Source organism: Pezoporus flaviventris, unplaced genomic scaffold (assembly GCF_033815535.1).
Source record: "Pezoporus flaviventris isolate CSIRO_AGI_PZ_B2104156 unplaced genomic scaffold, CSIRO_AGI_Pfla_v1 ptg000025l, whole genome shotgun sequence".
NCBI classification, from domain to species: Eukaryota; Metazoa; Chordata; class Aves; order Psittaciformes; family Psittacidae; genus Pezoporus; species Pezoporus flaviventris.
Genome location: NW_026892573.1, coordinates 4297383 through 4312203, shown reverse-complemented (window position 1 = coordinate 4312203; position 14821 = coordinate 4297383). Strand labels below are relative to the sequence as shown.

General features: G+C 37.6%; 1 protein-coding gene across 1 annotated transcript in view; it reads left to right on the top strand.

Moving 5' to 3' along the window:
* The window catches only part of VWA8 (von Willebrand factor A domain containing 8), a 178177-nt gene that overhangs the window by 87111 nt on the left and 76245 nt on the right, over window positions 1-14821 (top strand). The window contains exons 21-23 of the mRNA XM_061457275.1: window positions 888-964; window positions 12254-12329; window positions 13284-13419. Coding sequence (XP_061313259.1) covers window positions 888-964; window positions 12254-12329; window positions 13284-13419 — 289 coding nt within the window. The remainder of the gene's footprint in view (window positions 1-887; window positions 965-12253; window positions 12330-13283; window positions 13420-14821) is intronic.

Below are 14821 nucleotides of genomic sequence, written 5' to 3'. Positions count from 1 at the left end.
GGCATCAGCCCCTCACAAGAGTGTCGAGGTCCCTCTGGATGGCATTCCTTCCCTCCAGCGTATCAACCGAACCACACAGCTTGGTGTCATCGGCAAACTTGCTGAGGGCACACTCAATCCCACTGTCCATGTCAGCAACAAAGACGTTAAACAAGACCGGTCCCAACACTGATCCCTGAGGGACACCGCTCGTTACTGGTCTCCAGCCGGACACTGAGCCATTGACCACAACTCTTTGCATGCGGCCATGCAGCCAGTTCTTTATCCACCGAGTGGTCCATCCATCAAATTGATGTCTCTCCAATTTAGAGACAAGGATGTCATGTGGGACAGTGTCGAACTTTGTACAAGTCCAGGTAGATGACATCAACTGCTCTACCCCTGTCCGTCAGTTCTGTAGCCCCATCATAGAAGGCCACCAAATTGGTCAGGCAGGATTTCCCCTTAGTGAAGCCATGCTGGCTGTCACCAAGAACTTGGTTGATTTGCATGTGCCTTAGCATGCCTTCCAAGAGAATCTGCTCCAAGATTTTGTCAGGCACAGAGGTGAGACTGACTGGTCTGTAATTCCCTGGGTCATCCATTTTCCCCTTCTTGAAAATGGGGGCTATATTTCCTTTTTTCCAGTCATTGGGAACTTCACCTGACTGCCATGATCTTTCAAATATGATGGCCAGTGGCTTCGCAACTTCATTTGCCAGCTAAAGAAGAGTCCCTCTCCAGCATCCCTATAGGCCCCCTTCAGATCAGAATTCTTTGGTATGGATTGAAATTGTATTTGTCTGTAAAGGAATATGGAGAATATTATAACAGTTTTGGAAAGTTATCTTTTCCTTGTTTGTAATTCTTAAATGTGTTAATCTATTTTATGTCTTTATTTTTTACAGGGTGTTGGAAAAAACAAGGTTGTTGACAGATTCCTTCACCTTTTAAACAGGCCCAGAGAGTATCTACAGCTGCATAGGTAATAATGTGTTATATTTTCATATTTTGTGTTTATAAGCTGATTTCATATGTTATAAAACTAATGTTTCTGAAATTTAATTTGTTTTTACTGTTTGAACAAAGACCCTATCATGGTAGGTGGCGCACAGACCACAGGAATGTATCTGTTTTATAGGCAAAGGCAGTAAGCTGACAGATTCAGGAGGGGGTACAAGAATCTAATGTAATCACGCTGCTTAATAGAAGGAGTAGTCAGAGAGTACTGATGCTAAACCATGCTCAAGAAGAGAGCAATATTTTGCTGTCATTTCTAGAGAGTTTCCCTGAAGCGCGAGATACTCAGTGAGGGAAGAAGTTCAAAGGTGTTTGTCTGAATATATCACTCATTAGACAAGAAATATTTTACACAGAAAAGGCTTTATGGTTTTTTCCTTTGGCGCTCCTGCTAATCACATGTATTTCTTTTTCACCCATAAGCATTTGGATTAGAAAATTATTTTCTTATATGCAAGCTAAATAACAGGCTTCAAGACAACAAACCAATTGAAAACAATTCAAAAGCTGAAATAATACAAAATTATTTGCCTGCTTTTTATAACATGAACTTATAAATCAAGAAATTGAAAAAAGACTGAATAGAAGGTTCAGTTTCAATTGAACTACATCTTTTTTCAGCTTCATTCCTAATGTCTCTCTGTCTTCAACTTCCTGTCTTCACCACTCTTTTTTCATAATCACTGTTTTTAAAATAATGCTAATAAAAATGTGCATCTTTGGTATTTTGCCTTTTAACAGCACATCCTCTGTAACACTTTGCTCTCACTTTCTCCTGCGCCTTTTTGTCTTCAGATGTCATGTATCCCTAATACTTGGATAGATCTACCTCATCACTTTTCTGTTGCTGTTTTCTTTTATAGTACCTCACCTAGATTTCCATCACTGCTTTGTGAAATGCTGCTTTTGTGACCTGCTGCTTTCAGCTTTCTGTTAACTTCCCTGCTGTCTTCTCTGCATGTAGCAGCCACCCACTCCTTCAGATTAAACACACTATTATTTTTCAAATCCCAATTATTTTGCAGAATAGTTTAGTATTTCTGTAGCTTAGTATTTCTGTATTTCTGTGTGTCTCTTTGAAAAAATGTTCTCCAGTGAGCTGTGTCCAGGCAGAACAATACTTCAACATAAATTCAGATTGCTCAGGAGAATATTGTGTAAGCACAATGTTTGGTGTGATGATGGGGATGGGGAGGAGAATCGAAAAAATGTAACTCCCACGGGTTATGATTAGAACAGTCCAGTAACTAAGGTATAACACAAATCACTGCTGCTGCCACCAATAATAATAACGGTAAGGGAAACAACAAGGGAAGAGAATACAACTGCTCACCACCCGCCAACCGATACCCAGCCTGACCGAGCAGTGATCTAGCCCTTCCGAGTAACTGCCCCCAGTTTATATAGTGGGCATGACGTGCTGTGGTATGGAATACCTCTTTGGTTAGTTTGGGTCAGGTGTCCTGTCTCTGCTTCCTCCTGGCTTCCCCTCCTCCCTGGCAGAGCATGAGACTCAGAAAGTCCTTGGTCAGAGTAAACATTATTGATCAGCAACTAAAACCATCAGTGTTATCAGTGCTGTTCCCAGGCTGAAAGTCAAAACCACAGCACTGCACCAGCTACTAAGAAGGAGAAAAATGGCTGCTACTGCTGAACCCAGGACAGCATGCTACAATGTGCCCTTCGCTTGTGATAGTCCTGGGTTTCTCTGCAGATTTTGTAGCTAGCTCCCATCAGTACCATTAAGCATGCCAACGGGAAGGTATTTTTAAATATCATAGTTTGAATAGTGCTCCTATAGCTGAATTACAGATCTTGAGTTGAACATTCCAAGAATACATTTTAGTTGATTACCTTGTAAGAGAAAGGAATAATTCAGTACTTTCTTCATGAAAAATGTGGAGCAATTCAGCGTCAGATGAAGGTGGATGTTCTCTGCCCTTTCAGAAATGTGTCTGACAGATGGTAGCTCATTAGTTCTTGGAATTTAGGTTGCAGACTCTCTAGTGTCGCTTCAACTAGCCTGTCTGGAAATGAGCGTGCGCTTGTCAGCTGCATATCCTGAGGCTCTGAGTTTCTAGTGGGGTAGTGAATCCCTCAGGAAATGGCTGATGATGATAACATCATGGGTTCTTGCATTTTCCCATATCAACTATCATTTCATACAAGTGGCTACAAAACAGGAAATATGCATGTATGTATAATAATGCTTATGCAGAATGGGTGTTGCAACTGAAGAGTGTCTGTTCTGGAGCAGGAAGATATATCCTTAGCTATAAAATACCCTTGTCAGTGGCTATAATTTAGATGTGTCCAGAAAAAAAAATTCTGGAATGGAAAAAACTGTAAGAGCTTTAAAATTAATATAATGAAGATCTTTACTAAAATGTAGTGTTACATAATAAATAAAACTAGTGAATAAATAATAGACAAAGCAAGGCTGAAATTCAGAAGTATTCTGATTTATTACTCTAATTGCAATTTTTCGAAACCTCTTTTCTTAAAAAATGGTATTTAAGTGCTAAAATTGTGAAGATATTCCAGAAATGTTTACTTTCAATAGCTTGTGAGGTAAACAAGGGGGAAAAACACTGAAGTGGTGTAATAGAGTTTGTTATACAATGTAATTGATGTTGGTGTCTTTTATAGAAGAATACCTCAGCCCTTTTGCCAAAAGAGCTAAAGTTACCATTAAATGTTTGATTTTGGTTGTTGATTTTTTTTTTGTTAATGTGGGGAGTTTTGTTCGGTGCTTTTATTGGTGTTTTTTTTTGGGGTTGTGTTTGGTTTGGGAAACAGTATAGGAGCTCTGCTGACCTAACACTACGTATGTTCAATGGCATAGTGTCAACTCAAGATCTGTGAAAACCCCCACCTCTGTTCTGCTGGGGTTGGACTGGCTTTAAGTCACGTAGCCAAAAAGAGCAGCTTGTAACAGGAACCCTCTCAAAGTATCATCTACTATCGCGGGCTGTGCTCGTCATTACTCTGATAGCAAACCAAAGTCTCTCTGTCATGATAGTCCCTTTAAGAAAAATTAGTTGTGGGGAGAACATCTGTGTTCCAAGCAGCGCATTTTCTTGGTTCAGGAAGGCACAATTTTAATTTTTCTGTGTTAGTACCTTTTTTTAAAAGTTTGGTATATGTTACACTCCTTGATTTTTGAGATAATCAAAAGCTGTTTGTAACAAAAGCTCTAGGTGGCTCCAGATGACCTCCAGAGGCCCCTTCCAACCTCAACTGTTCTGTGATTCTGTGTTTTACCAATGATTTTGGCAAAGTAGCAGCTAGATGACCCCAGCTAGCTCTTACTCTAGGTATGTTGTGGTAGCATGGCCTGCTAAATCAAAATTGTCAGTAGAAGAAAAAAAAGTTAAAAAATACTTCGTCTTATCTTCATAAAATTGGATAATCAAGTAGTGATTGTTCAATGTGGGAAGTCCATTTACACTGTCCTTAGCTGGCTCCCAAGTGACTCACAAAAATGTGTCAGTACGAACAGTAGTTAAAGTTGAGAGAATTAAGAAGCAGCTTCAGACTCATTATTTTCAGAACAAGAAAAATAAGAACATTTTGTGTAATGAGATTGTTTGAAAACTTTAGAACATTTGTTTATTGGTGAGATATGAGTGTAAATAATGAGCAGGTGTTAAGCAGAAATTTTTCTGGGATGTTTTCTGGCTTCATGCTGTCTCAGCTGTAGGAAATGCAAAAATTGCAGCCCATCATCTCGTCTGCAGAGTGTCTATCACAGGCATTCCTCTACACAAATAAAGATGTTCAGGGATGAAAAGTATTGATCCTTTCCATTGCAATGGGAAGTTGGTTACTCTCAGCTAGTGGGAGAACTGCTTCCCCCCTGAGCTACTACAGATGTGGGCACTGAAGTCATAAGTAAAACTAGTCAACCTCAACTATGATACAGATCTGCAGTTATTTAGTTGTGTAAGAACATTGTGGGTTTTGGTGTACAGGAGTTGTTCTCTGTAAAGATGAAAAACTGCTTATAAATATTTATGGTTTGATGCCTCTTTCATGCAAATAGAGAACGTAGGAAGTTTTTTTCTTTAGCTTTTAAATAAAAGGGTTTGTGCCCTTAAATTAGCCATATTAAGTCTTAGTTCTCCATGTGGTATCTTTTCTTACAAGGTGAGATAACTTGTTTTCCACTTTTCTAGGCAGTAACATACGTGCTAAAGCAATTTGGTTCTGTTGTAAATTTGGTAATTCGCCACTATCAACAGAATACTAACTGCTGTAGAAATTTTACTTGTTACCTGATAATCTTACTATTGCTTTAGAAGATACTGCAATACCTTATTCTGGTTTTCCTAATGTCCTTTCAAAGAATTTATCTATGGTATTGCATCTTCCTGTCAAGTATTAGTGTGTTTGTTCTAGTGACTAATGACTGGAAAATGTGATGCAGGGTTCATTTAAAAAAACCTGCTGCATAGTGTGTTATGCCTTTTCTAGCTCCTAATAAATTACAGTCATCTGATGATCTTTCTTCCAAAAATTAACTGAGTTTACGTATATTATCCTTCTCAAAATAAATCTAATTTTGCTGTGATCTTTAACAATCAAATTAATGGAGAGGTTTTGGGTAGGAAAATAAGCTTATAGTCTCCCTACAAGCAATACTTACTACAAACTGCTCATTAATCTTGAGATGTTTATTTTCTTTCCCTCTTTTTTCAGCACACATAATCAGTCTAAAATCTAATTACCTGTTTCTCCTATTGAGATCATTTTAAACTACCCTTTCAGCTTTATTGACTTAAGATTTTTTAAATTCTAATTTAAAAGTTATTCCAGAAGGAATAACTTCCTTAGGCCAAGACACAGATGAACACCTGATGCTGTAGAATTATGGTGTACTAGTTCTCAGTGTTGCATTTGGTTATCTTTTCTTGAAAGGATATAGAATCATGAAATTACAGAATGGAATTACAGAATGGTTATGGTTGGAAAGAACCTTAAGATCATCCAGTTCCAACCCTCCTGCCATGGGCAGGGACACCTTCCACTAGACCAGGTTGTTCAAAGCCTCATCCAACCTGGCCTTGAGGACTGCCAGGGGTGAAGCGTGCAGAGCTTCCATGGGCAACCTGTGCCAGTGCCTCACCACTCTCACAGTAAAGAATTTCTTCCTTATATCCAACCTAAATCTCCCTGTTTAAGTTTGAACCCATTACCCCTTGTCCTATCACTACAGTCCCTGATGAAGAGTCCCTTTCTCGCATCCTTGTAGGCCCCCTTCAGATACTGGAAGGCTGCTATGAGCTCTCCACACAGCCTTCTCTTCTCCAGACTGAGCAGCCTCAGTTTTCCTGTAGGACCACATAAAAGAATTTTAATGCTCATATAGCTCTGCAGGTCTGTTTTTAAAAATGAGCAACACAGAAAAGCTGACTCTGAAGCAAGCACTTTTAAGCTGCACTGGCTTATTAGAGGAATCCAACAAACCCAGTGAAGATGTATGTGTGTGGTGTATTTGTTTGTTGCAGCCACAAAAAAAAAAAAAAAGCTGTTATTTTTCCTGATAATTTTAAGTCATCAATATACACGTCTGGATTATTTTCCTTTCTGTACTGTACTGTTGTACAGAAGACTTACGGTATGTGCTTTATTCTTAATTTAGTTCAGGTTTGGAAATAAATAATAAAATGACATACTTACGAAGATTTATACTGTGAAGCACTGAACATACTGTCTAGCTTACAATAGGTGTCTTTATGGGTTTTTTTACTTTTTGTTCCTTTTTTTTCCTCTTAAGTACATTTTCAGTCATTACAAAGTTATAATGCAAGACTTCCAAGAGTTCATGCAAGCTATCTCTGATTCCAGTGTTAGTTTTTCATAAGCTGGTTGACTACCTCTGCTGTTGTCAGATTCCAGGTGTTAGAGAGCTACTCCATTTGTCTTTTTGTAGGAGTTGAATTCAGCTTGAATATCCTGCTGTGTGTGGCTGTTGCAGAGAAATAGCTTGGCATTGAAGACCCTGTTTCATTTTCTTCTAAAGCTGAAGTAACAAGTTTTTGCAGTTTACTAAGTGGTATATATTCTTATACCCAATAAGGGGAGTTGTAGGGTGTCATACGTCTTCGTTAATGGATTTTACAATTAGGGTGAGTGAATTCTTACATTGTTACAACAAATGATGTGAAAACATTGCATCTTGTTTTGAAAGATGGAGCACGTGTAAGTAATTCTGTAACTTGGTTTAAGCATATAACCTGAATTAAACGTATATTCTCTTTGGCCTTTGTTCTGGCACCAGCAGTCATACTGAGTAATGAATACCTTAATACTCCAAATAATTTCTTGGATTTTAAACAAATATATGTTGTGCTGAGTAGCTATAATGGCCTAGCAGAAAGAAGATGGTGATTTAATTATCAGTGCATATAGAGAAGTCAAAAAAGCTGTACTGTGTCATTTTAACAGAGAAATGAGACAGCTAGTAGGCTTTTCAGGTATTTCAGAATTTTGTAAACATGGTGGTCAGATCATGCAATGCAATGGCTATATGATAGGTTGGGTAAAGAAATTAATTTGTGAATGTCAAAGTCCTGCAGATCCTTTCTTTGTGTTGAGATCGCCTGGTCTTCATCAGGGTAATCCATGAGTGGATTAGCTAACCAATTAACAGTTTCAAGTGGCCCTTGGCCTGATTATTTTTCAAATACTCCTTAAATTAGGTCACAGCAGATGGTATATTCATGACTGATTTAAATGTAATTGAGAAGAGATATATGTCTATATACATAGGTATTTAGATAATTATCTCTCAGAAATGAAGAACATCTATTATTAGGGCATATATTCTGTGTCTCTGATTTTCCCTTTCAACTACCATAAAGTTCCATTTGAAGAGTAAGAGGAAGGCCAAACCTGAATCTGGTTTATCTAGGCTCATGAAACACACGATTGCCATCTGTAGATATTTTCTTACCCTTTAGCAGTGGAAAAGCCAGGACAGTGGATGTTTGTGACATTAACTGAGGTCCTGATACTGTGTCCTGTGTTTGGGCATCAGCCTCCTTGGGGGCTCAAGTCTTAAAATAAAGTGCTAGAATACCTTTTCTTAAGTTAGACGATAATGAGTAAATGATACAATGGATAAAATTCTGGTTTTGTGTTTACATTTCAATTTTCAGGGGTTACACACAAGTGTCAAAGCATATAATGAATATTTGTAGATGTGTCATATAGACAGTATTAATATTTCAAAAGAAGAAATTCATGCATTGATTTTATTTCTCTAAAGAAACATCTTTCAGCCAGGTGGTCCTCCAGGTGAGCTAACACAAATTTCAGGAAAAGAGGAACATCATTCTCCTATGTTCCTTATTTTTTTCCTCCTGGATAGTTTTAGCTCCTGTGTCTCACCGCAAGATATCCAGAGTGTTTGGAGATATACTTCCTTTCCATCTTTGCCTCCCATCCCGCCCTGTTTCAAGGCCTATGGATAGAGGTATTCAGCTCTTTCAAACAACTCCAGATTTTCAGTTGAAAAGAGCCTGGGAGAAAGTTTCTGTCTCCCATTAAGATACTAAGAAATGCTGAACTCATTGATTGGATTTCTGAAGAGAATTCTATTCTGAAGAGTAAAATAGCTGTCAGGTGCAGTTCCTCTCCTCTCTTTTTGGAGAAAGGTTTTAAATTCAACTGTTTAATAGAATTTGGGTTAATCTTGACAGGGGCAGAATGAACTGAGTAGTCTCTGTGGTTGATGGAAATTCCTCCTGCTGCATGTCATAGTTCTTCCCCAGAAAGGAGGCATTGCTGTCAAAGAAATAGTAACTGTCACAGACTAGTATGTTTGAGTAAGTCTACAGACCTCAGAAAAAGCTGCCTTTAGGGTAAATAGTGCACCAGCAGCAAAATATAAATAAAAGGCAATGATGTGAGCTAATAAACAAAAAAACATCAAAAGAATTCTCAGAAGTCCTACTGTGACTTGAGTGGCACTGTCAGAGTTGCTGAGTTTCAGTAGCAGATCTTTTTTCATTACTATTTTTTTTTCATGGAGAGCCTGTAAGGATGGCTTGCTTGATAAAAATAAAACATAAAAATACATTCTTAGGAAAGACATTGGTGAGCTTTTCATATTTTTCTTTTACAATCAGGAGAAGACAGTTCAGTTGAGTGGGATGACAGTATGTCAGACAGCTTTTCTCACTTGCTTCTACATTCCCAGTCGTGCTTCTTTGTGTCAGAACTATTTTTATCTTCAGTGCCAAATGTGATGAAACTGGGCGGTGTTGATATTCACATCTTTGTTACAGCCCAGTTAATATTAAGATGCTAATATTAATAAGTGAATGTGAATTAAAGTTTTTAGTTCCTTTCCTGTGGGAAAAGTGTGGAATTCTACAGTCTAATGTTTAGGGTGCCAGACATTTTAATAAAATCTGTAAATCGTATTGTTCAGAAATATTTCAGTCTTAGCATACTTTTTTTTATTCTATATTTTAGTGTCTTTATATTTACATAATTCATTACCAAGTGGAAATATAAGAAATAAAATGTCTGAGGCCATTCTTTACTGTGTTTAGGTCATGTTAGGTTTCTGAAGAACAGAAATTAATGACATCTAAAGGCTTATTATTCTGAAAGGAAATAACATTTATCTGTAGTAACCCTGCAAAATCATTCTTACCTACGTGGCTGAATGCGACAACCTGCGCAAGTACAGGAGCTTTGCATTCACTTTAAGTAAGTCGTCAAGCCAATGGAATTAATATTTGGCTGTATATCTAGCTATAATACATTTCAAATCCCTTGAAATATTTTCTCAGAATATTAGGGCTGCATAACAAAATAGAACAAATGAGGGAACCATGGAAAAAATAAGATTAAAAGTTAGAAGCTAGATTTAGGATGTTAATTATTATTTTATTTTGGTACAGTTCTACAGTTCTTCTACAATTTATTCTGATTTATGCAACTTTTATAATAACACTTAAGTAAACTGTAAACTCTTATAGTGTTTATTTCCCCCAAAGATACAGTCAAATCTGTCTCCCCTTGAGAATGAGATCATCCTAAGGATTTGTGTGGGCTGCTGGTAATACTTAGCACAAGTTAGTATTCCGTATCAGGGGGTTGTAATAATCTCTGCAGAGCCAGAGAATTAACTAGCTCACCAAAAGTAAAATAACTGTTTTGTGTTACAATAAAATGCCATTTGACATTTGTGTCTTTTCTTCCATCATCACTTGTGCCCATCCGCACCTCCAATAGAGATCTTCCTTTCCTGCCATGTTCTGTTAACTTCATTTTTTTCATGCATTGGCTGCTAAGTGCAAATTTATGATCTGTAAAGCATCCTGTACTGTTTCATCTTCCTTTACCTTATTCTTGGCCTATTCTATAGTTAGATCTGCCCAGTTCACCTTTGACAAATCCTTCCACTTTTCTCCTTGAATTAATTCCTTAGAACATTTTTCCATGAGCTGTTTCTGACTAATAAGAGACTTAATTATTCTGACTAACCTGTGACTGGCCTTCATATGTGTTAGGATTTGGTTTACACATTTTAAGAATTATTCTACATCCGCAACTGCATAGGCTTGAACCAGAAATTATAACTGGTAATGGAGTTAGGCTGATATATACAGTCTGAGAATGTAGCCCCTAAATAATCTGTATTCCAAGAAACAAAATTGTTGGTTTATTGTTATTATGATCCATTATTTCTCTGCCCAGCATAGAAGTGGGTAGACAGGCAAGATGACAACAAAAGCTTTGGGTATATGTCCATGATAGGATTTCTAAGATAATAGATTAATGCTACAGCTTATTTTAGTGGTTTAAAAAAATTACATGTTGCAAGTGAATTCTACGAATATAGCTATTTTGGGGAGTGTCACTGCTTGTGACAGGCCACATTTGATGGGGTTAAATAAAGTGAAGGTGGTTGCAGCTTTGTAGCCTTTCTCCTCCTGGATTAAAGTTCAGATGAAGTAGCTAAACATTAAAAATCTCTCTTCCCACCCTATTTTTTATTCCTGTCCATGGGAAACACTGGAATAAATCAATCACTGAGTTTAAAGCTAAACAAGAAATTCTTAGTTATTAGGGACAGAAATCCTGCTGACAGCAGTTTCAAATAAAGGAAATGTGCATGTTATGCTGTCAGTTTAAGAACGTAATTGGAAGCAGGCCATTTAATAGTTTGCTGCAAACAGTACTGTGTTTGATTTCCTGTACCCATGGAGCTTATCAGAATATTGTTGGCTTTTTACAAGGTGTTACAAAATTAAAGATAGAGCTAAGGTGGATGTTTGGAACAGTGAGTCAGCTTAGCTTAAGCAGTTTAGTTATACGGCATGGCTGTAAAAGGTAAAGAGATTTTTGTTGCATCAGGTCTCACATGCAATGCAAAGGTTAACTGACCTTACCTGGTGACCAGCATATGGATCTTGGGCAGCGTAAGTGAGGCTCTCCTGATAGATTTTGTCATGTGAATAGTCCCTCATTGTTTTGACACAGACTAATCCAAATTTTGAAATACAGGAGAAACGGATGTCACAGTCTGATTGCTCTAAGACTGAATTGCATATGCTGTTGCCCATGAAACTGTGAGAGTCATCACCCACCTCTAGATTATTCCTTAGCTCATTGATCCCTCTGTACGCCCAGGTAAACAGGGTTGGTTTTACAGATCTTGACAATTGTTTTGACAAATATTTCATACAATCAAGAGGGGCTGCCCTAGGTTATGGATGCAATTTATATAGGTAAATCCATTGTGGTGATGTATGTTGCTGGACGTCTCTGAATGGCAACTGGGTTTTATTTATGTGTACATTCACTGGTGGTTGAAATAGATGAAAATAGTGAAGATTAAAGAATATTCACATTACAGATTTTAATTGAAGATGTCTAAAATTTTTTTGCTTTTACTAATTTTTTTTTTGTTTTACTACAGTAGTAGCAACAGTAGTAATGTGCCTACATGAAATAAAGATACCGGATCCTTTTTCAGTGTTTTCATTTCCAGAGTTTATTAGAAATTGAGAACTACCATGAAAGCCCTGGCAGAGACAGTCAACTTTGACCACTAGGCTGGCACGGAGTTGTTCTCAGTCTAAATTCTCCAAGAATTCTTTAAAAAAAAAAAAAAGAAATTAAATTTTCCTCTTAGGAAAAGAGGCCCTTCAGTAGTTCATTTATTATTTCTTCATTTTATTTAAACTTGAATCTCTGTGTATTTTTAATTATCTGGTTTTCCACATTTCAGGGATACCACTGTACAAAGCCTTACTCTACAACCTTCTGTCAAAGATGGTCTTATTATATATGAAGATTCACCACTGGTCAGTAGTAACATTTGGATTGTATATTTGGTTGGGGTTTTTTTCCATTTAAAACCCGAAGTTAAACATGCTGGCTTTTCAGATGAGAAAATTCTTTGTGATTTGATTACTTTCATGGCATAGTCAGTGAGTGCGGTAACATTTCATTAACTTTTACTCTCATAGGATGATAGAAGGGTAGGGACCTTGAAGAAAATCTAGTTCCAACTGCTTCTTACAGGCAGGGACACCACCCACTAGACCGGGTTGCTCCAAGCTCCATCCAGCCTGGCCTTGAACACTGCCAGGGATGGGGCAGCCACAGCTTCTCTGGGCAACCTGTGCCAGGACCTCACCCTCACAGGGAAGAATTTTTTCCTAATACCTAATCTAAATCACATGAACTATAATCACAATACTTTGTTCACATTTGCCGCGTTTGCTGTGTTAAATATGAGTAAGTTGGTAGTCTTGGGAGTCTGCATGTACAAGACAAGTATGGAAAATATTTTAGTATTAACCTGACACATTCTAACTGGTAGAATGATATTTTCCTCCTTTTATACCGTCTCACACCTAGCTGCTAAGTTGAACTATAAACAGCTGTTGCAGCCATCCTTTAGTTCTTTCAGCTACATGTTGACAGTCTAAATGCAAACTGCTTTCTCTGCTCTGTCAGCACTCCAGTTCATTCTCAGTCAGGCTACTCGCTTTCCTCCCTAGCATAGCCCTTTCCATCCCTATCCTGAAGAAACAAAAATACCCGCCTTTCTTGTCTCACCTGCTTCCTCTTCTCTCTGCTACAGTTTGGTCATAGTTTGTCCTGGTTCTGAGTCCCTTACTTGTCTCAGTGCCATCAAGATGTCACTTCTGATAACTGAGAAATCATTAATGCAGATTCTTGCAGGGTTTCTTTTTTTTTGGGGGGGGGGTGGGGGTGGGATGTTGTCATATTTTGATTCTTTTCTCTTCTAGGTAAGAGCAGTGAAGTTTGGACATATTTTGGTGATTGATGAGGCAGACAAAGCACCAACAAATGTTACCTGTATCTTAAAAACTTTAGTGGAAAGTGGGGAAATGGTTTTGTCAGATGGAAGGCGAATTGTTGCCAGTAAGTACACAGAAGCATTTTGATTATTTAAAGTAAAATGTAACATGTTGCTGGTTTTCAGCAATTACATTACTAAAAATACTGAAAAGAATCCAAATGGAAAAAGTACTTGATACTAAAAGGTTAACAACTAAAGAATTTACAGTCATTTTCTCTACTACTTTTGCAATAGCCATAAAGATGTTCTTATGAATAAAATCCCAAGTGTAAGTTGACCTCTCTGCTTCTCATTCACCGTAAGAAATAAAGATAAAATTGACCAAATTATATTCTTGGTTATGCCTATCTGGACAGTTGGGGTATAATTTGATCAAATCTGGAATTGAAGATATGAATATATCTAGGTTTGAATTATTAAGGTCTTCATCTAACCAATATTGAATATGCTTATATTATTTAAATAAATCCTGCAGTCTGTGAGACTATTTTGAAATTTAATGGAATTTAATTAATGTGAATTTCCAGAACTAAATATTTTTTTAATAAAATCTGTGTTTGAAATGCCCTCTTAACCTTAGTAGACACTGTAATTTCCATGATGAGTTTCTTTTTAACAGTATTGGGAATAATGTTTAGGTATGAGTGGAGCAATAATGTGGCATTTACATGGCACAGCACTTAAGGTTTGCTCGTCACGTAGTTGGGCATTTTATTAAATATCTTGCTAGCCAGTGTCAGTACTGTAGTTTTTTAGATGAGCTAAAAGGTTTCGCAAACACCATGTGCTGCTGGAAATGTGCTGCAAGGGAACAAGTGGGGCCAGTCTGACTCATTTTTGAGAAACAGAGTCTTCACATGCATGAAATCATGAGTCTCTGGCTTCTCAAAGATATTTGTAGTAACCAGGAGAAACTTCAGTCCCATGTTCCCAGATCAGGTAATGTCAGACCTTTATAAAACCGCATTTTATTCACCATTGGCTTCAGCATTTTAGTGAAATTAAATAAAAACACGACAGGTAATCCCCACCCCAAGAAGAGTGGATGCATTTTGATGTTGGTTTTTTTTTTTTTTCAAATGAAACATTTCAGTTAAATATTCATGAAAGAAAATATGAAACTTTAAAATGAAAGCTAGAACATGCAGTTGAATGACACCCTAAGAAGCTGTTGACCCTTTTTTTGTAACTGCTCTGAGAACATAATTAGATTAACAGAATTCTGTCATAGAATCACAGAATCCTAAGGGTTGGAAGGGACCTCAAAAGATCATCTAGTCCAACCCTCCTGCAAGAGCAGGGTAACCTACAGTACATCACACAGGAACTTGTCCAGGCGGGCCTTGAACATCTCCAACGTAGGAGACTCCACAACCCCCCTGTGCAACCTGTTCCAGTGCTCTGTCACTCTCACAGTAAAGAAATTTTTCCTAATGTTCACATGGAACCTCCTATGCTCCAGTT